Here is a 23,991-nt window from a genome sequence, read left to right as displayed (position 1 = left end):
AGACTGAACCCACGTCTTCATCAGTACAACCTGATACCCCATTTACTGTTTATAAAGCATTGGTGGAAAGTACAATTACCTAAGTACTGAACTAGTGTTTCTATGTTCTGGTACAGTTACTGGTTACATTGCAGATTTATTCAACATATGATGTATTGTAAAAGATTAAAACTCATTAATCATCTCACAAACCCTCCGACCAAAATACCTAACTGCAGTGCTAGTATTCAGATACTTTACTCAAATAAAAGTAGCAATACAGCAAAAAAAAAACCTCAATTACAAGTAAAAGTTCTGCATGAAAAATCCTCTTGAGGCAGATGACCTTCCTGAAATGTAGCGCAGGAGAAGTACACATACTTTCCTCTACAGGACTTTGTATTCTGGTAATTCGGCTCTATGAAAGATTCCAGTCACAACATCAATATTTGAGCATGAAGGTGGAAGAACTGTGTTAATCTCATTAAACATATTGAAGCAGACTAAAGTCAAATGTTCGCATGGAGAAGCAGCTGTGTTCACAGACAGGATGTAATTTTTTCCCCACACCCAGTGGTCTTGTCAATAACCTCACATAAACCCTGGTCGTCACAGTTTCCTGCACAGAGGGTGGCGAGAAACTTCAACTGAATAAAAACTAACTTTAATTTTTAGGTTGTGATGATCTCATGCACACCAGTCATGAGAGACTTTGTGGTGTGGCCACTAAAACTGCCTGTGCACAATGTCTATGACAGTATTTTATCAAATGACCATTATGCTAGGTGTGGTGGTGATCCTCTTCACTTTAAATACCCTACTGGACCTTAGGAGTGGTCAAGGCCTACGTGGTTCCTGCTCCTGCCACCTCTGCACTTGAACAGTGCCATCAACCCACTCATCTAAGATGCCACGTCCCAGAAGTTCTGCCCCACTTTCAAATAGCTGTGTCACTGTCTGCAGCCCTCAGCGCACGGAGAAGCCAGCTTTGTACATCCACAGCATCATTAAGGAGACGTCTGACAGGGAATGTCCTGACCACTACACTTCATAAATGGTAAAGCTCAACACACTGACCAGTCAGTTTCTACACACCAGCCTCCTGTCGACTGCCAGAAAGATGCCATTTGAGGAGCCTTCCCTGTTGGGGAGCGATGACAAAGCCTACAAACTTCACAGCTGAAAAAGGTAGCAGAGATTCTGACAGCTTCAGTATGGATTCAGTCACTCAGATTTTCGAGGTGTTTTAATTAAAAGTAGACATATCTGTTTTTTTGTGTGAAAATATTTATTTTATTTGACAAAAGCCTGACAGGATTCAGTGAGATGAGCTGCTTAACCATCTATTAACATTTTTTAAAGTCTGTCTTAAGACAAGAAGCAGAAGTCCAGTTTGTGTTAGGATCTAACGAGCAGTAAATGTATTTAGTTACTTTCCACCACTGCTTAACTGTATATAAAGTAATTCAAATAAGCTATAAAAAGTAAAATGCTTCTTATGCATTGATGAATTAGTATTAACTATCTTAAATGTAATATATAAAAATCAGAATGAGTGCTTTTACTATTAATACTTTAATTACATTTTGCTGTTGATATCTGTACTTTTACTTAATTTTAAATACAGTAGTACTTAATGGTTTACGGTGTAATGTCAATCCAAGGAAAAAAAAAACAAGGCGTTCACACCTGTTCTTGCTCTAATGAAGCAAGATTAGAGACATTTCTTCCTGGCAGCTACAATTGTGGAGGCTTTGAGGACGATAAGCACAAGATTGCAGCACAATCAGTATTCTAACTCTAATTTACATAAACAGCATCAATCAGATCATGTTGGGAGAAGACATAGCATGCTTGGAGGACGTTAGGCTGTTGTAGCTGCTCATTTAGCCCAATAGGTGGAGCTGCATGTTCTCACCAAAAGGTTCCTTCAAGCAAGGGTTCCCCAATCCTCAAGACTGTGCTCCTCACAATGTGTAGGGATCATGTTGATATACAGTGGCACAAGCATTTTCTTTCTAATTGGCTTTGTCTTTGTTTTTTCCCAGGAGCTAAAAACAACCACTCACACATAACATATTTGCACAATGTCTAATTAATGAGCACCTGTAATCTCCCAGAGACAGGTTAAAGATTTAAATTTCCTCTGGGTCTCCATGGACACTGCTTGTTGCCTAGTGACACAGCCAATGTGGAAGAGGGAGCTTTAGCCAATATTGCCATTATTTTGAGGTAACCGCTAACTGGAGACATATATTATATTAGTATAACTATATTAAAAGTCAGCCCTAATTGTTAGTAGTGGGTGTAAATCTGTTTCGTGCAAGAATTTGCATTGTTTTCTTTTTCCATATTCTCATTAAAAGTCAAAATATACAATGTGTTCTTGCACTGTGTCACTGAGTAGGACATACTGGATACAGCATCACAAGTAACACATCTTGCTTCATGTCTATATGTTGTCAAAGGACAATAGTGCTACACAAAACCATAAGTGTATCCTACTTCAGCTTTACCAACCTTAAACTGCCTCTCTTTGACAAGCTTGCTATTGACTTCTCTCCATGTATCCGTGCCCTTCTCCCTCTGGTCCAGGTAGTATCCATGCACAGGGGTTCCCCCGTTACAGGCAGGTGCCCTCCAGCCCAACACCATTTCTGATCCAGTGCACAGCAACAGGGCGATGGCAGAGGGAGCAGAAGGAACACCTGGACAAGACAGAACAGAATAAAAAAATGAATCATGGGAAACAGAAGAGAGAATCTCAGCAGGCGGTCATTCTCATTAAATAGACTGATAATAACTCCGTGGCCTACCACAACTATCGAGAGCAGAGTTGCAAATTTGTAACTCTAGGCTTATGTTAAGCATTCTCAAATGAGAATGAAATAAATATTCAACTTCTATAAAATTGGAATTGGACTTCAGCCATTTATCCCCAGGTAATGGCTGACTGGCAGAACAGATTTGAATATATTCAAGCAGTGAGAGGCAAGCAAAATGAGTCATCACTGTACTTTACTGCAGGCGGCAGAGAGCATATTATCTGAGACTGAAACACAGAAAGTAAGAAGCTCTTCAACAGGTACATCACCACCAGGCTTTAAAGCAAGCACAACAAGAGAAATCTATTATATTTTGTTGAGTTAAAATATGTGATGCAGGTCAATACTTGATATTGACATGCAGAAGGAGCTCAGTCTGCTGTACAACATTAAAAGCTTTTCTGGCCCATACTTAGTTTGCTTCTTTCTCCAGCTTGAGAAACACATTTTCCACTAATATGGAGGACATAAGGTTCCTTAATGTTTTAGTGAAAATTACTTTTATTATGCTTTTTTAAGTTGAAGAAGAATGAGCCTGTTTGCGAAGTTTTTTACTTTACTTTCTTTTACTTGAATTTACTTTATGATCCAGTCAAAACTGATATTTCAGATGTTGGCCGCAAGCACTAGGTGCAAAAGGTAGAATAGCTTTATTGCCAATAAATTCCAAGAAAACTGTTTTGGTCTGAGTCTAACCAGCACAATATTGAGAACTGCATTTATTTGTCTGGATTTTTACTTTAAATGCTGTGGAGCTCTGCAAATAGCTAATAACTACAAAATCTTGAACCAATGTGAACTGATTGATTCATTAAACATTTAAATACTACATTTTAATGTCAGGTCTTCTACACTTTAACTTTCCAAGAGCAATTATGTGTCTCACTTTGTAAAAGCATCAGAGATGATCAGAAAGTATTTGATATTTGAGCTGGGGAAAAAACACACATTTTTTGTCCACTATTTCGGCTCGCAGCTGCACTTACGAAGGGCTGATTTGACCAGGATTGGCTGAGACTCATCTGAGTAGACGCTGTTTCCTGCACGACTCACAGACTTCACCCTAAACACATATTCCTTTTGAGTCTTCAGACCATGGACCGTGAACCTGAGAAGGAGGGATGAAGTTCAGACACACTGAAAGATCAATCACATCCTAGCCAACTGCTACAACTTCAACTCCATGTTATTGGACTCAGACTATACTGTATATACTACATTTGATAAAAACTAGTGCAACCAAATATGTTTAAAATATATCTCTATTACCTGTTTTTAGTAATGGGTTTGTTGTTAACAGTCTCCCAGGTTTGTTTGCCAACTTCACTGTAGTAAAGGTAATATCCCAAGATGTCGTTTTTGTCTTTGGGCTCCCGCCACTGAAGCAGCACAGAGGTGTCTGTGTCTCTGATGGCCATAACAGAGCTAGGCGGAGCTGGAGCACCTGATGGAAATCAAATGAAAGATCATCAGTCAGGAATAAAGATGAAATGATCAAATGAGAATTGACTAAATTCAGGCATATCTTTTGTTCACATAGAATTAAAAAATATGAGCAAGTCTCACTTTGGGATGTCCTGAAAATTAACTTGTGGTTCCAAATAAAATCTGTGTTTCTGAAGCTGATATGCTCACAGAGAATCAGACACTGATACACAAATATACCTTAATTCACGGATGGATAGGTTTAGGTTTCTTTATACTAAGTCACGACTCTCTTTAAACTTGAGGACTAACTGTTCGGATTTATGATCATAATGCAACAACCACCATCGTAGAAAGATGATCAGACAAGTTGTAAAACATTGGTTCCAATAATAGAAACTAATGTGGAGCTAGAAACCAGCTCTACAAAATGCAATTGACCTTTACAACAGGTAGAGTAATAAGTGAGTACCATCACATAGCACACGCTCTCTCACCTGGTGGCGTTCCCAAGGAGATCAACTCACTCGGCTCCGAGGGTTCACTGACACCATACTTGTTGACGGAGCGCACTCTGAAGCAGTACTGTTTGCCCTTCGCCAGGTCAAACACTGGGAACCTTGGAGAGTTTACCACCATGTCCAAACTGGCCAGTTCCCAGCTGTTCTTCCCTGCCAGGGACTGATCCAAGTATAGCATTAGAAAGAAAAAATAAAGGCCATTTCAAAAAGCACTATCTGTTTCAAGGGCATGCTCATTATTCAGTATCCTTCACATATGCTGGAAGTTTCAATCTGCACAAAAGTGAGGGGCTCAGACTGCCAAATATTGCTTTAAAAAGTCACATATTTCATTCAAATTTCGTACCATAATTTATTGTGTAGTTAACTGAGGATTGTATAATTTTGGAGCAAACCACTTAATGTACAGACAAAGGGGGAAAGGGAAGAATAAAGACTGGCAATTTTGTGGATAGGGAGAGTTGTGCAGCCAAAGAAGTGAAAAGATCGTCAGATACAGGAAGGCAGAAAATGTGCACAGAGAGAGAGAATATGGAGGCTTTTCTAATCTTAGCTCGAGAGCAGATATGGAGATGCAGAGTCAAAAAGACAAGCAGACATGTAGGTGCAACTGTTGATTAATCATTTTGGGGTTTTTGTTATGGTACTAACCTTCCCTCATTTATGAATTACATTTACTTTAATGTTTTCCTGCTCTGATGAACCGTTATTTCCTTCTCTAACTCCCCGTTTCAAGATGGGAAACTGAACAATAGAAAAGGGCACGTCAAAGAGATCAGTGATTATAAAACGCTTGCTCAAGGGCGAGAGGGATATTTATATGTTCCCTTCATTACATAGGCGGAAGTAAGGCAGCCGACTTTAGTAATTTCAGGTGTCTTAGACAGATTTGACAGTTTTATTACCCCAGTAACTTATAAAAGTCCAATGAAAATCCATTTCCTGTGGCAGTTTTCTGATTATTGAAGCTAGGAGCTGCTGGGTGTCTGGGTTGATATTGGAGAGCCGAGGCCCTTTATTGCTGTGAAGAACGGGTCAGTTCCCACACTTTAATATGTTGGAAGTAAACATTTATTATTTTGGCGTCATTTTAAACTTTGAGTCTCATTGTGGACACGTTTTTTGGCTGTGTTCAGTTTAACAAATATTATCTTGAATGCATCACTGCAATGCTTCCTAATGAGTCAAAACCAGAATGTGCTACAGTTCTAACCAATGTTAAACTGCACAAAACCTTCAAATCTCACTCCAGGTAGTAACATTACTTTGTCAGTTGGAAAGTAAAAAAGTCTTTCAACTATGCAAGCAAGAAAATCAAACCCCCTGTGCCAAAGTGCATGGCATAAAAGAGCAACATCAAGGTCTGCTTGCTTTTAATGAGTCCACAAATTCTCAGTTAAACTGACAACATAGTGGTAGAAGTGTGTGCGTCTCACTGTGTGTGTCTTAGTGTGTGTGTGTTTTCCTCCTCCTGTCTCTTTAATTAGTGCTGTGGTCAGGAGCCTGTTGTTAATTTGGCTCACATTCCAGCACTAGATTGGCCAAACCTTATAAGCGACCGAGAACTGATGATGCAAGAATATTGATTCTTGTGTTCAGTGACTGTGAAGGTATTTTATTTGTATTTTTTAGTTGAGTCCCATTGAGATTAGAATTGAGAATGAGAGAACATTGATATATATGTCTATATACATATGGTAAATTATGGTAAATGGACCACATTTATATAGTGCCTTTCTAGTCTTCAGACCAAAGCACTTTACAGTGCATGTCAACATTCACCCATTCACACACATATTCATACTCTGATGGAAGAGGCTGCCATGCAAGGTGCCAACCTGCTCATCAGGAGATCTAATCTAATACTCAGTTACACACACTCACACACTAATGGCAGCCTTCGGGAGCAATTTGGGGTTCAGATATCTTGTCCAAGGACACTTCAACATGCAGAGTAGAGGAGCCAGACCACCGATCATCTGATTAGTGGACGACTGGCTCTACCTCCTGAGCCACAGCCACCACCCCAGGTGGCCAGAGCAGGCCACCCTACCCGGGACTGTAACCCACAGTGGTGAGTCAGGGCTTCACAATTGGTAATGAAACTGAAGAAGCTGAACAGAGGTATGTGTATATAAAATATCACCACAGTCCAACACAGGTAAAAATGGCTGTATTGACACACATATTATATAGCAGTGTCATCAGCATACAAATGGAAATTAGTTTCTAACACATTTCAACCCAGATTATTAATATGAATAGTGAATAAAAGTGAGCCTAATACAAAGCCCTGTGGTAGACAGATATTACATCAGAACATAGACCATCATATCTAATATACTAAAGTAATCACTAAGGTAGTTTGAGAACCGACTTGCTCCAAGCCCTGAGTTTTGAAGCATCATGAATAACTGTGTGGAAAGCCTTGAACATCAATGAAGAGTGACGCACAATGTTGCTTCTTGTCAGGTTCAACAGGAATGATTGATATGTTATAAAATGGCATTGGTGAATAAATACTCCTTAAGTTGATAACTCACGTCAGTAGATTAGGGTTAACCTTCACTGATATATTGCTGTACAAATCAGCAAACATTTAGGGTATGCAGGCATGTTTTAAATGCCAAAAAAAAAATTCCCACCATCCTGCTCACCATGTTGGCCATGAACATCAACAAAGGTCTACCCAGGGACTTTTGTTATATGTCATTCCTTCCCTTCTGTCTTCTTCTCTCTCATCATTGCTATTTCTCTACTGTTGGCTATCAAATATAAGCATAAGATACCTTTAACACACCATTTATTAACAAAAAAACATTAAAATCATCCATCTTTGTGTCACTGTATTCTGCCAACTTTCAAATTCAAGATGCCAACTTTTCCTCAAAATGAGCGGAAAGGAAGAGCTCTCAAAATCTTCCCTGCTGTTCAAAACTTCATTATTGCTTGACAATAATTTTACTTTGGAAAGTGTAATGAACTACTTAATTCAAGCCAGTTTCAACTCTCTGCTGGATGATTTCTTACTGAGCTGGCTTTAACTAAAACGAAAAACAGCGTGGGTGGTGAAAAATCAATTGGAAAAACTTACAGTGTGAACTGAAAAATGGCCAGCAGGAATTTAATTTGTAGCTGAAGTGCTACAACTTTAGGGTCCTTTAAGATGCAGCAGGGTTGAGTTTAGGTGAGCGGCTAAGGGTTAATGTTCAACAAAAAGGTCCCCAGCACTCCAGTTAAGTGAACATTTTTGTTTGACTGTGTGAGAGTGTGTGTGTTTGTGTGTGTGTAAAGACTGACCCGCTCCACGTAGAAGGTGAGCAGCTCCCTGCCTCTGGGTTCAGGCTCGGTCCAGCTCAGCACCACATAGGTGTCACTCACCTCACAGGCATGGACGTTTGTGGGAGGGAAGGGAACTTTGATCTGACCTGAGGATCACAGAGAAGAGGAATAGGAGGAGGAGGAGGAGGAGGACGACGACGATGACAAAGAAGAAGAAAGTTTGGACAAAGGTCAGTCTGAAAGAAAGTGTACAAAAACTGTTGGTTGAGACGTTGCTTTTTCGTTGCTAATGCATCAGGAAGTTTCATGCTTTGTTTACTGGATATGAGCCGAGCATAAAATGGATGAGATTTACCTCACTGCCCCAGTTTCACCTCTATACATAAAGATACATATAGTCAGAGGGCTTGAGTCAGCGCACTTGACTTGCAGACGATGGGAGTGTACAGATTTAGTCGAAAGTCCTCAGCTTTTGTGCTGGTCTGTCTCTCTGCAAGTGTTACTGTTTGTGGCCCCTCAAGACTTAGGAGTACTGGAGTGTGGATCAGAGGAACCCGAGAGCAAAGAGAATGCAGTGAAAAGAGAGATGCTGATCTGGAAGAGACAGCAAGCCTGTGAGTATTTGTGTCTTTGAGTGTGTGTGTGTTTGTGTGTGTTTGTGTGTGCGTGTGTGCAGTGTCGTCTGTCAGTAATAGGACAGCTTTCATTGTTATACTTCATTAGGTTAAAGTGGTAACATTCAACTCTAACAGTGTTTTTTGGATGTTAAAAATATCATTATCTTCTTGTTTAATCGATTCATTGTTCATTCTGTGAAATACTGACAAATAATAAAAATGTGTTAACCAGTTAACCATTAGAGCTGATAGTGATATTTCTTAGTTTTGTCCAACCATCAGTCCAGTCTTAAAATATTCAATTGACTTCTATACACACAGTACTGTGCAACTATTTTACTTCAGAAATTTAGATTCTTACCCATTATGCAATACCATCAGGGAGACATCTGAAATGTATTCTGCAGCATGATAATGACTCCAAACATACAGCCAGAGTCGCAGCATTTTACTCAATTGGAACGTAATTTATTTTGCATTTCACTTGTAGTGCATAATAGTAGATCTTGTTCTGTTTCCGTCTTTGGTTTTTCAGTCTCTGTTTAAATGTGTTTGGAGTGTCTTTATTTTTACTTGAGCTGATGGTTTACTCCAGGATTTTAATGTATTACGCTTGTTGTTGTCAATGTTTATTTGTCTCTGTGTAACCTGATGTGTGTTTGCCTGCTGTACACCAAAAAAGAACTGTCTTCACTTGGAAGAAGGACAAGGAGTCAAGCAACATCAAGTCAGTCTGGGATTATATGAAGAGATAGAAACAACTGAGAGTCTGAATCTACAGAAGATCTGTGGTGACTTCTCAAAGATGACTGGATCAATCTGCCTGCTTTAAAAACTGTGTGCAAGCGTACCGAGGAGACTTAGTGCGGTTTTAAAGGCAAAGCATGGTCACACCAAATATTGATTTCTAAACTTTGTATAAAATTAACTGACACTAATTGCTTTATTTTTAAAAATACATTTTTCACAGTAATAGAAGCTAGAACTAGAGAATTGCTGGTATTTCTCCTTTAAACAAGCCTGAGCAGTGGGTTAGTCCACGAACAACAACTACAAATACAAATTCATGGAGCTCACAGGTTGCACACGCTGTGATTTCTCTACCTATGAGTAACATCTGTAAATATTGACATCAAATATTGAATTTACCTGTAATGTAACTAGTGGATGTATGTGTGTGTGAGGCTATGTGAACTGCATAATTTAGTGTAGTTAAAAATGGAAGATGGATCTGAAATATTTTATTCAAAGTGACTTTATCTCTGTTATGCTCTTTGTCAAAAGCTGCATGAGCACGCACGCACACGCTCTCTCTCTCTTTTAATGTATACACACACTATACACTAAATCTCTTATTAAAGAAGAAGATAAACTGGTAGTATGAATGCAGTCTCTGCTGTGTATATTTTCTGGTTGCCTCCTCACACACAAATTCCTCCTCCTCTCCCTTTATCTCTCTCTGTGTGTGAGTCGAATTGCCAAGGTTATCAGCCCTCTTCACAGGCATTCACACTACCTCAGGCCATTATGTGCATTTACCAGGACACCACCAGGGACTGTTCATTCTCTACAGTACTGTAAATGGAACAAATGCTCATCGCCTCAGCCATACAATTACTGCAGCTCATTGTTAAATATAATATGAAGATGCATTAAGCCACAAGCCCGAGTCAACATATTGAGGAGCCAGCACCCTGTGTGCCATTAAAATATATCTGCTATTTGAAATCTGGGGTGCAAATGACTCAAATGGCATCCCTTTATGACAAAATTATACGCTGAAATAAATATACGGCATTCTCACCTTCCAGTTCATCTTTTGTAATGGTGATCGTCCTTCCTCTGTCTATTTTGACCACTGAGAAAGAAAGAAGGAGAGAAATAGAGAGAGACAGATTGGGGGAGGGAGGAATAAAGAAGGAAGAGATATCAGCATAATGAAGTTATATGAGGGCCCAAGATAATAGTATTAGTGTTAATGGTAGAGGAGCAGCAACTGGTAAGAAAGCCAGTAAGACAGAGACACACAAAGAGGTGAGAGAGCGACATGGAAGGATAGAGAGCAGGCCGGAGGCGAGTCAACCTTCTGTCTGTCCTTCATCTGTGTTTAATGATCCACAGCATCTGACCAGGGCCCATCTGTCCTCCCTGTTACACACACACACACACACACACATACACACACATACATACACACACACACACACACACACACACACACAACCACACACGGTCATCTCTGTCACATCTCATTCTCTCTCCCCTCAATCGTTGTGTGTCCCTTGTCTGGAAAAAGTATTTAACTAAATCTAAATGCCTTAAAAGTAATCTTTTAAGAAACAAAGTGTTCCACTCCAGCATGCTATTAAGAAGCTGTCGCAGAAACGACTGTGAGACCTGCAGGCTGTATAAAAATGAGCTCCACATCTATACACCTACATCTGTTTCCGCTGGTAGTGGTGATATCTTTGCAGGTGTGACACAGCAACAGAGGCAGATGAGGCGAATTAACAGCAGAACTGAGTCGCTAACACATTGCTGATGCTCTTTGTAGTAGTGAATGCAGTTGGGTGACAAATGAAAGAAAAACCTGAATAAATGAGCTGAGAAATCCAAGATCGCAATACGAATAAACATCTTTGTGAGACTTTGGACGACGTGCAAAACACCACCTTCATCATCAAGCACCAAATGAAGGAATGTCTTTTATTTATCCCTCCAGTACAGTTACAGAAATGTTGGAAAATATATGCCAAAGAGCAATGAAACTACTCTTGCAACACTTTCGTTGTAAATTCACACATTTTTTTGTGTTGACCAAAGAATAATAAACTCTTTCCTTTAAATTCGACATCAGACACAGATGGGGAGTCACATTTTGATGCTGCTTCATGATGCACTTTTGGTGGTAACACTTTACTTTAAAACCCCCTATTAAACATTTATAAGTGATATATATAGCAGCTAATAAATGGTTTATAACACACTATAATGTAGCTGTAAGCAGATATCAGTGTTTATTAATGTATTTCATAACTAATTTTATAACTCCTCCTGTGTGCACCCACAAGTGGAAGCTTGTGTGTAAATGGTAATGAATGACAATATAGTAAAACAAAGTTAATTATATAAAATAGATCTTTATTATTATAGAAGTTATACTTTTTGGAACATAGACGTGTGTCTTCTCTGCATGGTCGTAATGTTTAATTTTTTTTATCTCAGTTTGCAATGAGGAACTGCTATGATACACAAGACACGCTCTCAACACGCCTATCTTTTTATTTGCCTTTCACATATATTTATATGAACTTGTTACATCACCTGTAACAGAACTCTAAATGTATAAATTGCTTTCTTGAGAATTCATGAGCTCATTCAATGGTACAGTAGTTTGGCTCCTAAATTCATGCTGAAATCACATATTTGTTATCACAAAATCACGTGGTTGCTCCATTTTGGTTTCACACCACAAACGAACAGAACCAAACAGGTAATTGCACCAAAAGCATTAAAGAACCACTTTATATTCTTTTTCTTTTCATTTGTGACCTGCTCAAGCACCGTTGAGGTTATGTTTTTTTTCTCCACAAAGCCTTTTGTGCAGAAATTTGACTGAAATTTGATTGCCAGGGATTTGGCTTTGTGTGTGTTAGTGTCTGTGATATGTTACCCATGCTTCTGGTGTGTTCCAGGGGATCTGCAGTCAAAATAGGATCAGTAGCCTTAGAGGGGCGTCCTGCACCAGCTTGATTGACAGCCCGGACCCTGAACTGGTACAAGGTTCCTTCTTTGAGCCCATACACCGGGTAGTAGCACATTTTCTGAATATGTTCATTGCAGCGCACCCACTGGCCCTGACCGAGGTCAAATCTGAGTTAGAGAGAGTTAGAGAGAGTTAGAGAGAGAGAGAGAGAGAGAGAGAGTTAGAGAGAGTTAGAGAGAGTTAGAGTGAGAGAGAGAGAGAGAGAGAGAGAGAGAGAGAGAGAGAGTTAGAGAGAGTTAGAGAGAGAGAGAGTGAGAGAGAGAGAGAGAGAGAGAGAGAGAGAGAGAGAGAAATCAATTCTGCAGAGGTAACACTTATGTATTAGTCCTTTTACATGATGACAGAAAGAAAGAAACAAATATGAGGTAAACAAGGAATCAAATGGTTGATGTTTGAATCGCATTATGTGCAGTCTGCGCTGTTTAAAATTATAAAAACAATTGTAAAGCATTTCAGCACAACAACTTATCTAAGTCAGTAAATACTCCCATTGAGAACTAAAATTGTGACCAGAACCCATCATGTGAAAATAATGGGCGAGTGTGAGTGCAGATTATGCATTGATAACAAACTCTTGTCATTGGCAGTAAACAAAGACAGAAAAGAGTGGAGTTTTCGAACCATAAGGGTGTTGCTAGGGAACTGGGAGGTATCTTGTCTTTTTTCTTTCCTCGCCCAATAACCAACAACACACAGGAGTTGTATGTTCTACACTGAATACAGAAGACATGCAAAAACATACCTAAATACTCATTAACAAGAACATACTGTACACAACAAGCACACACTGATACACAAATGGATGAGGACACACACACACACACACACACACACACACATATACACACACACACACACGTACAAGATGACTGTGATTGATTGGTGTCTGTGATATGTGCAGCACCTGTAGTCCTGCAGGGGTCTGTGACTGTGGTGTTCACACAGTGTTAAGGGCTGATAATTACCATGTATACCATCCGTCTCATCTAAACTCTGCCAAATGGACATTACTCTGCTGCTGGCCGCCACCACCAACTTTATGCGCCTCAATTTAATTTCCTCACCCACAGTACACGGAGAAAGATGAGGTTCAAGCAGTAAAGCCTTACTGTGGGTCTATTGTTGACTTGCAATATGTGAAATTGCTGTAAATATGTTCTAAAATAAGCTATTTTATGGGGTTTAAATGAATGCAAATTAAGATCTAATCTCTGTGCTGCATAGTCCTGGCAATTGAAAACAAAATGCAGTCTAAACTTTTCATCAGTAATCTCTCATTTTACCTGATTTTCCTCTGTATCTATGTTTCAACTGAATGCTGACTCTAAATACATTAAAAATCCCTGATTCAGCTCCAGGGTGACATTTAAATAAGCCGGGCATAATGAATAGCTGAATATACTCTATGGTTTATTATTAATAATGAAATCCCATCTGTCCTACTCAACAATAATTTGATCTATTTGACATTCAAAAATATGAATTAATATCCTATATAAAAGCAATAAAATGCCCTTTTTCCATGTATGGTGACAAATGAGTGGTCATTGTTCAGTGTTACATATTATCTTTATGTAGGAAGAAATGTGAGACTTAGAGAGTTATATTAGTGGTAAGAAGCTAATTAGGAGATCTTGAACTTTGCTGTGTTAATGCCACTTTAAGCTTTGCAAAACATGAGATCAAGTGTCAAAGTATTTTGTTTGTTTGCTTCATTACTAAAATAACCATGTTCATTTTCAATTTTGCTGTCAATAATTTCCCAAATGTTACAAAAGCTGTCACAAGTTAAAAGCTTCTGTTTTGGCTGTTATTGTAAGACTGTAGTCACACTGAGCTAATGAAGTCATGTTGATCACCTCTCCACGTAATAACCCTCCACACGTGAGGTTCCATCAGCACTAGGTGGCTGCCAGGTAAGGAAGACATAGTCCTTGTTAACGTCAGAAACCTGGACTGCTAGAGGTGAGGCAGGACCTCCGACAACTGCAGCTGACCCATCTGAGGATGAGGAGGAGAAAGTCTGTTATCTGGGAGAAAAACTGAAGAAGATGTAGAAACTTGGAACATTTAGTTATAAGAGGAGTTAGAGAGATAAGAAAGGGTTAGTGGGCAAAAGTAAGGTGTGGCAGAAAGGATGTCATATGATGAGAAAGAGTGAAGGGGAAGAAGAAAGGAGGAGACAAAATGGAAAAATAAGATCAGGTGATGCAGAAAAAGGTGTAATTGTAGAAGTAGCTCAAACATAATACTATTTGAAAGAGTATGACAAAGGCAGGAGGAAGCACAGGGTGGAAAAGGTCACTACCTGTTATGTTGCTATACATGTACTATATTAACACAGCCGGTGGATGTGATGAGACATAGAGAAGCAGGACAAGAAATGAGGATATTATACTAAGTGGATTGAAGTGATAGGATGTGACATGCTCCCAAACCTTTACTTGAGGCTAGGAATATAGGGGGGGAGGGGGTTCAACGAAAGGCTCAAGTCGACATCAAGCGCATCTTTTCTCTGTGTTAAATTTGCATCCTCACTCTCCCTCCCTTCCTTCCCTCCTGCTTCCTCATTTGTTTTTTTTCCCCTCTTCTATACTTTCTATTTGTAATGCAAATATGACAGCTGAATGAAGGTGAAAACCCACATGCGGAGAAGTTCACTGATTCACTAATTAGTACCTCCAGCTCTTGTAAAGAAGGCTCCTTAATAAGAGAGAGACCTGAGCCAAGCTTTTAAAGGAGGTACGCTGAAGAAATATTTGCGTGTGATGTTTTTTTTTGTGATGAAGTAATTTTTGGTGCATATGCACACTAAGCTCATGAATTATTCAGCACACATTACTAATGCTGTGGCAGTTTAGGTGCAGTCTATACATGAGTGAGCATTGATATTATATTGAAATACAAGCCTCCTTGCAGAACTGCCAAGACACATTTCAAATGTTTGATGAGTCAGGTGGGAGGTACACTCTGCATACTGCAAACACTGTATGAGAGAAAAATAGTAGGCTGTGAAGAATATATAGTTTCACTGAACAAAGTTAACAAGCCCTCTACTGCAGAGCAGCTTGATTGATGGAACAATTTCCCCATATGTATCACAGTTTGCTGACAGGAAATGAAAGTAAAACAAAAATCTGCTGAATACAAATCGTGTTTTGAGCGATTTCAGGTTTTTTTTCAAGACACAAATTATCGAGCTTCGGACAACAAATGATAATTCCATCCTCAAAACCACTTGTATTTTATATGCCAATGTCTCAAGGTCGCTCTTAAGCATTTGCCTTTTTTTTTTCTTTCAAACACTGATTTCAGAATGAAATACATCACTTGAGAGGCAGGCTGACAGGCTGTTTGGAGAAACTGCTTAGTATTTGAGTGGTTTCTTGTGTGATTTGATGTGACAGCTATTTACAAGCCTGCCATAGTGTCCGAGAGCAGAGATGCAAATACTGTGTGACCACCTGCTCCTATGAATCAAATGTTTATATTAAAAAAATAACCATTAAATAATGTAACGCAATGTATCTGTCTCTGTAGCATTTGAAAATAAACTCAGTATTATATCATCACACGTTGGGATTTGGTATTCACAGTCTGGTCCGCATTAAAGAACACGCTTTACTTTGACAAAACAATCTGAAAAGGTCAACTCACTTGCTTTTTTCAGGGCTTTTCAGGGTTGTCATGGAAATTGCTCAGTTTTCATCACGTGGTGTATGGAACTATGCGTCACATGATAATGGTGTTATATATAGGGAAGATCGATCATAACCCCCTGTTCTTGGATGACCATATAATGTCATGAAATGGCATCTACCAACTGCTACTACATGAGCGAGTGTCCATACTTACACCAGATGAAGACCATGGGATGTGAAGTTCATAAATGGACCTTGTGTTAAGATTATTTTAGTCAAACTGCCAACTGCAAGGTTCAGGAATTAACCTTTGCGCTCAGTGTCCTCAACATTTCATATTAAAATGCAAGGTCAGGAAGCAGCATCTTCTATCACTATAGAGTTAAAACCAGTAAGCCAGGCATGCACAAGTAGCACAGTGGTTAAGACGGGATGATAAAATGTAAATTATTTTTTCAAAATACAGGTTAAAAAAACACATTTCATGTTGGTCCTCACCTTTGACATAGACAAAGGCACTGTGTTCCTGGGTCCCATCCCAGGTCCTCAATTGGGCAGTGTAAATGCCTTCATACTCTTTGTGTACAGTCCTTAAAGTCAAGGATGCTGTGTTGTTGGTCGTCTTTATGTCCACAATGCTGGACTGACGCAGCTGGATGCCTGGAAAATCAATAACAAGTAACTTTTAACTTAAACCCTTAGTCGTCATTTAAATTGTCAAAAGTGGGGCTAACCCTAACCCTAACCCTTCATCTTTTTTTTAGTACTTACCATCTCTGAACCAGGTGACATCCTGCTGGAAGGGCAGCAGAGCTGAGGTGAAGTTGCACTGTAAGGTGAGGCTGTCACCCTCCTTCACCCACGTTGGATGGAAGACGGCGCCAAACTGTGCGTCCGGCTCAAGCTGCAAGGCTAGGAGAGAGGAGGTGAGCAGAGATGAAGAGATAAGTTAATTTAAAAGGAAATAAAAGGAAGGTAAAGAAATGTGAAAAAAGAAGGAAAACTGGATGATCAATCTGTGGGATAAATACACACTTTCATCACTGTAAAAATGAAAAAAAAAAAAAAAAAGTAGTGAAAAGTGAGGCCAGGCAAAGCAATACTGGACTATAATAATACTCCAGAAAGTCATAATGTTGAGTGGATTTTGTGCAGACCTTTTTTGGACCACTACAAAGGGAGGAAGCATGACAGGTGAGGAGGAGAGGAATCAGGAGGCGGGAGGTAAGAGGCAGCAGGGGGAAAAAAAGCTGATTCCTGATGATAATAAAATGAAAGCTCATTCCAGTATCTCCCCAGAGCTGTCATCATATTAAACCTGGTTTTAAAAAGAAAGACTCCGATGTCTCATCAGTTCCTCATTATTCTCTGCAAGCTAGCAGTAACAAGCTCTCCTTTACTCAGTTTTTCTCTCTAATAGCAGAGAGTGAAAATGAACAAAGAAAACCAGAGGGTCTGAGTTAAGTAAAGCGACCAGATAGACAGAGTCTTCTTACTACATCCAAGGCAGCACAGAGACAAAGGACGGCCAGCAGAGGCATTCCCTGGAGGCGACAGAAAAAGCCGAAGATGTGACAATTTTTTTGAAAGTGAACAATTCCCGACAAGTTATTCCTTCACCTACCATCTTTCTCTCACTTGTCAAAGCACTGAAGCAATACAATCTGAAAGAGAGAGACATGTGTGCAGAATGAGGTCTTGTCAAATCTCATCGTCAGGGATGAATCTGAGACACTGTGACGTGTTTCTTATAATGATCTTGTTCTGCTTAGTAGTCCCTGCTATCACAGGAATGTGTGTAGCTTTATGAAATACACTGCTTGGATCAAATGCTCTTCCCTTGCCTCCCTCAGCACACTGATGATTATGATAAATTCACCACAGTTGTGCTTTTGTTTATTTGTGTTGGAAAATATGATCTGCCCCGTTTAAGATAATCAAGTATCAGTTATATAAAAATGGCATCTTATATTTGAAGCAAGCATCATATGCTGATAAAGTTTAATTCAAAATGATTGCTACTTGACTTCTGAGTGTGAGAGGAACATATTGACGAACACCCACATGACACTTCTGTAAAAGCAAGGGTGTAGTTGTGAAAACTGTGGGTTTCCACTCAGTGATGATCTCAAAAGTTAAACCACCAAAATGCAGTAGAAGAAATTCCTGCATGATTAGCAGCACTGTATATCTGTTTATATATTTTTCCTTCTAAAAAATACATGATTTATTCAATTTTATTTTTTCTGTATGTTAAGTGCTTAGGTTATGAGAAAGGCAGTTAAAATACAACATATGATCATATTGATTTGCCCTTATCTGTTGTGTAAATGTTTTACTTCAGCCAAGTTTTCTCCTCTTTAACCTTTTCATGCATAGTGGTTGCTACAGTGGACAGTCATGCAAAAGCTGTTTTCTTATACATGCATGGATTTTGATGGCATGGCTGCACTTCAGCCACCGCAGTGGACACTAGAGGGTCATCCCATACACTACCACTTCATCTGGAACTTTTTTGGATGTCAATCAGTTGATTTAAGTTATTATAATGTAATGTGATGAAAAAAATGACAATTCATGTGTGAAAGGGTTAAAATCAGGTCAATGTAAAATCTGTAAGTTGGTACTGTATATATACATTTCTATGTAACTGAGACTTGATTTTTAACCAGTCTGCCAGAAGAGCTTACAACCTGATTTACAAACTATACAATGCTTACTGACAAGAGAAACTGTTCTTTCAAAGGGAAAATTCATGTTTATATAGCTTATATCTAAACCATACATCCACCTAACCACCATCTGAGAGACAACAGTATAATTCACAAGCGCTAAACATAAACACGGCTTGTTTTAGGCATGTGTAGGCTCAACATGTCCTTATCCCCACACATGGTGGAGACTAATCTAGGCCAAAGAGTGCCACAGCCAATATGTGATGCTCCCACAGCTTGAAGCAAAACTGCATAAATTCCCTGCTGTCCCTGGAATGAAATATACATGACGGTCGGTTGATGCTCAATTGGAAGCAAGTCCCCTCTGTCCCTACAGCGACTACCCCACAAATAGACTTACTTACACCCGAACATCAATGGACACGAACACCCACACAGAAACACAAACTACCATGACGAACAAACAAACAAAATGTCAACGCACTGCTCCCTTTCAATCCATCCATATCTTTCTTTATGAGGTGCGGCATCCACAGCGGCACGCAGTGTTGTGCCGCCGTCTTCAAAGCCACCAAGCCCTCTCTCGTTCACTGGTGGGGAGAGGAACTTCAAAGGGTGGCAGAGAAAATGAAAGGGGACACTTTTCATTAGGCCCTGGTGTGAAACTTACCGGGGGTCTGTGAGAGCTCTGAACCAGCCACGGCTCCTTGATATGCTGAATTGCAGGGTGGCAAAGCAGTAGAGCAGCGGAGCAGCAGAGCAGGACCGATTGGATAGATGAGGGAGGGCGGATCAGGATTGGTGATGGAGACAGAAACAAAGCATGATATTGTGAAACTGAAAGAGAAAGAGACAGAGAGAAAGCAGCAGACAAATCCAACCTGGCAATGCCACATTCGTGCAAGTCACATCTAATATTCCCTTTAACCAATTTTTAACTGAAGAAGAAGGCCTGTGAAATATAGATGACAAGGAGAGAAGCCTTGAAGTCTCTCATTAAGGCTCTGACCATTAATTGATATAAAAAGTAAGTGAACCTCACTGACAGGCACTAAGCCATTACAACAAAGGATGTGTCATTTAAAAGGTGAGGAAGAAAAAAAAGACGCCTGTATGGTCATGATGCTCGCTGTAGATGTTTGACTATCAGTCACCGCTACACCCACAGTCTCATTTTAATTCATTATGCATGAGAGCTGCGATGAGATCTGTTTTTCTGAACGTTTTAGTCTGATGTTGATTCTCTTCCATATATCACTTTTATATAGAAACTAGGATCATGGGGATAGAAAACTACACTGTGCATTGGTGAAAGAGAGGAAATAACATCCAAGCTAGACAGTAATTCCGTTTTGGGCTTTCTTATGAAAAAGAAAATATATTTGACTTTAGCATTGACAAGATTGGAGGCATTAAGATGGATAGATATGTAGATATGTGCCAAGACAGCGTCAGCACAATAAAGTGAAAAATGAAAATGTTCATCTTAGTCTGACTGATGCAGGATTTTTGAAGCCAATGCTGATCTCATTATAGGAGAACTTGAAAATCTGATTAAGCTACATCAGCCGAAATTCACTTTTTGAAAAACAAAAACAAAAGATAACACAGATAATCAAATTCAAAGGATGCTAACCAAATTGTTTATCAAAGAATTGAGAAAAAGGGGGGAGGGTTTGTACTATTTTTCCGTATCCCTGAGTGGATGGTAGGGTGATTTTCTTTTGGGCGAGCAGGGATGGACCTTTTAACCTTTTCTCTTTCTAACTTATTGGTTAACTGGTTTATTTGCACATTTGTAAAATAAAAGTCAGAGAAAAATGCAACTTAAATGATCAAAATAACATAAATATCATTAACCTAATTATTATGACATACAAAATAAAGCAAAACAGCAAAAATTCAATAAAAGGAGGGCTTTGTTTCCCCCATCAAAATCTAATTGTGGGACCAATATGTTTAGAAACTAGCCTATTTAAATATATGTCTGCCTTTGTAGTTATTAGTAAATTAATGAACTTTTTGTACTTCAGTTTCTTTAGTGACACCTCTTATTTTATTTAATGTTTTTATTGAAAACACAAAATCGTTAGTCCTTCTTGGAAAAAGGAGCAAAGCTAAGTCCATTATTACTGTCAGTTACCTAGCAACAGAAAACCATCTGTCATACTGAAGGGGGGCGGGGCTTGGTTCTGACCTGGATGAGACTAATGCTACTTACTGTAACTAGCTATGTAAGTTAGATAGTTTAATTAAAATTAGGTTGAAAACTGGTCACTTAAAGAGGTCAGGGCTTTATTTTCCACATCAAAATCCAACTGTAGGATTCTCAGGTTTGAAAAGTTATTTCTGTCGTTGCACTTCTTATTTTATTTTGTTTCTTTAAAAAATAATTGAAAATACGAAATCGTTAGGCCTTCTTCAAAAAGGGAGCAAAGCCTAGTCAGTTATTGCTGTCAGTTGCCTAGCAACAGCAAAACCACCTGCCGACGTATACGTTTAAAGCACTCATTTGTAGGGGTGTGACGAGGACTCGTGCCACGATATCTCGCACCGGAAAAAAAAAGAGACAATCGTTTTTTTTTGGTATTTGTGATTGTATCTAACTTTTGTATTTATTTATGATTGTTAGTTTCATTAATAACAAAATTATCCATGTAAAATATCTATCTATATGGGGAAACATTTTACAGTGCTGCATACTGCATATGATAATTATATATTTAGTAGAACTAAAGTGATTCATTACAAGATGATTAGTTAAAACATTTCAAACTGCATCTGCATTATTTCCATTTTGTGAAGTTCAAATAAAAGAAAAGTCATTTATTTCCTAATTGAAGTTTTCTTAAAAATGGAGTTAAAATCTCGTCTCGTGAACCCAATATCGTGTCTCGTCTCGTACTCGTGAGCTGAGTGACTACTCATTTGTCATGGTATAAGGACAAAGACTCACTAAAACATAATGTTACCTTTTTATCATCCAGGAGCCATGACTCACCACTGATGGTTCATTGATTTTAATTCTCTAATACCTTCCTGCCGTTGTTGTATCTATTGCGCCCACCTGCATCTGTCTGCTTTTGTATGTTTCCTGAAAATCATTTTCATTTCTGTTTTATTTAATCAGGCAGTCTTATTGAGATTAAGCTCTCCTTTTCAAGAGAGACCCGAGTTAACGTTACAAGAATCATACAAAGCATCAGATAATCATGATGATATAGTTACTGTCAGTATTTACTTTCTGACTTGGTGTCAGTGCTTTTGATTGTGAAGCTGTCTGGTTGCTGCTAAATGCTCAGTAGACTTGAAACCTGTTTTATTCGTTTACCAAGATTCACCCAGTCGTTTTGATGTTTAATGCTGTTTTAAGATTACACAAGTAACAAAGTGACATTCAACATGAGCGTAACTAAGTGAAATATCATAACTTGCCTTAATATAGGTCAGAAATATTGATCTACAAACTAAGAAAACAGATCAAAGTCAATTAATATTTCTGGATATTAAGCAATTACAATTTACACTTTGCAATGAAAGTTGCACAGTTCTATATAATTCAGTCCTTTATGAGCACAATATCCTAAGTGCACCATCAAACTTGTTGAGGCTGCGGGAGGCTTTTTATAAGAAGTTGATACTTATATAAAAAGCTGAACTGTAAACAGAAACATTGCTTTTTTATATATAGCTCATTCCAAATTGTTGCTTTTCAATGAGATTGTGCATCCTTTTCAGTTCTGGAGGTTTCATTTTATTAGTATTTATAAAAAACGTATAAGAATTGAATATAATTGACACTACTGTCTCAACTATTTTTCGCACCGATGCAACAAAGAAACTAAGGGTTGTGTCATTAATGTATGAAGCTTGGAGGAGTGCTGCTGATCAGTGATTGTGTTTGAAGACAGTAAAAGCCATGTGGACAATATTTCAGTAGCCTACATATAGTGGGAATCATTAAATGGTCTTTAGTCTTACATCTTCTCAGACTTTTTATACTTCACCCTACTGTAGTGTCTCAATGTACCATTACCAGTCTAAAACTTGAAACTGAACTTTAGTATTTCTGTCCTTGTAGTATCCATAACGTGTTTTTTTCCCCCAGCAAGTTGCTGGTATGAAACAGAAAACTACTCACAGTTCACCACCAGCATCCCAAAGGTCATAGCTTCGCCCAGGGAACTCTTAGCTACCACTTTGTATTCGCCAGCATCATCAGGAGAGCACCTAGGCAGGATATAGGATGTTATTTAACTGCAAAGGTTTGTACGACAGAGCTTAAATAAAAATGTATCTGCAGAGTTACAAAGCAGCTGTCGTCTTGTTTTGGCTTTTAAATTAAACCCCAAAATACAGCAGAAAGAAAGAAAGATGTAATGCCTCACTATCAGGCCACTCAGCTTAATTGACTCTCAATCTTTTCTTTGTTTTTTAGCTTATGGTGCAGAATTACAGAACAGCAACATTTGTTTCCCCCTGTTTGACAGCCACATTTCATCACATAACTACTACAGATTCTTACTTTAATTTTACTCTCCATGCATATCAATGTTAAAATTGTGCTACCCACACATGCCTTATCTTATCATAGTCATATTATATTTGCACAAAGATTTTCAACCTTAATTAAGGATTTGAGCTATTCGGAGTGACCCACCTTCTGATCTCCAGTGAGTTAAGACCAAAACTTTGTTTAAGGCTGTAGTTCCATGGTTTCTCGGACATTCGCAGTGGCAGGCCGTCTTTATACCTATCATAAAAGTTAAGAATAGATCAGAGTGTGTTCAGAGTTTTTGTTTTTACTGAATATCAAAGCAGAAGTGAACATCAGGTTGCACTTGGGTGTCCCACGCTCCTGCCCACTGATTACCTATTCACATCTTTCACTAATCAAATGTTAGTTTGGTTGAATACATAACCTCAAGAGGGGGACTTTGATCTCTCATTCTGTCTTGTGCTGGGCATTGTTGAGGGCAGACTTTTGCAGTTCATTGGACTCGATGGGTACCATATGGGATGGAGAAACCCACAAGCCGCAGGTTATCTGGATCTCAGCTTAGGTTCATGAATACTGAACACACACTGTCTTTTCATCAGCTGCTCTCTCAGGAATGAAAGAATCAAGGTCGACAGTGTGGCACGTTGCCTGAATTAACACAGGTGATTTCATATTAATGCAGAGGGCAAAATTCAACTCAGGGTTCAGAACTGAAGTGTCATGACTCTTGTTTGTTATGCAAGAAACTCGTGGACTTTA

At 38.9% G+C, this 23,991-nt stretch overlaps 1 protein-coding gene across 1 annotated transcript in view; it reads right to left on the bottom strand.

The window, feature by feature from the left end:
• myom3 (myomesin 3) overlaps positions 1-23,991 on the bottom strand; it is a 57,267-nt gene that overhangs the window by 16,960 nt on the left and 16,316 nt on the right. Inside the window, exons 5-17 of the mRNA XM_053326900.1 lie at positions 23,392-23,484; positions 22,873-22,961; positions 19,402-19,446; positions 16,828-16,968; positions 16,555-16,716; positions 14,275-14,416; positions 12,323-12,522; positions 10,454-10,507; positions 8,051-8,178; positions 4,727-4,910; positions 4,074-4,248; positions 3,791-3,912; positions 2,500-2,687 (exon numbers count right to left, since the gene is read on the bottom strand). Of these exons, the coding sequence (XP_053182875.1) occupies positions 2,500-2,687; positions 3,791-3,912; positions 4,074-4,248; positions 4,727-4,910; positions 8,051-8,178; positions 10,454-10,507; positions 12,323-12,522; positions 14,275-14,416; positions 16,555-16,716; positions 16,828-16,968; positions 19,402-19,446; positions 22,873-22,961; positions 23,392-23,484 (1,723 nt within the window). The remainder of the gene's footprint in view (positions 1-2,499; positions 2,688-3,790; positions 3,913-4,073; positions 4,249-4,726; positions 4,911-8,050; positions 8,179-10,453; positions 10,508-12,322; positions 12,523-14,274; positions 14,417-16,554; positions 16,717-16,827; positions 16,969-19,401; positions 19,447-22,872; positions 22,962-23,391; positions 23,485-23,991) is intronic.

This window comes from Scomber japonicus, chromosome 10 (assembly GCF_027409825.1).
Source record: "Scomber japonicus isolate fScoJap1 chromosome 10, fScoJap1.pri, whole genome shotgun sequence".
In the NCBI taxonomy this organism is placed as follows: domain Eukaryota; kingdom Metazoa; phylum Chordata; class Actinopteri; order Scombriformes; family Scombridae; genus Scomber; species Scomber japonicus.
This window is presented reverse-complemented; position numbering and strand designations above follow the sequence as displayed.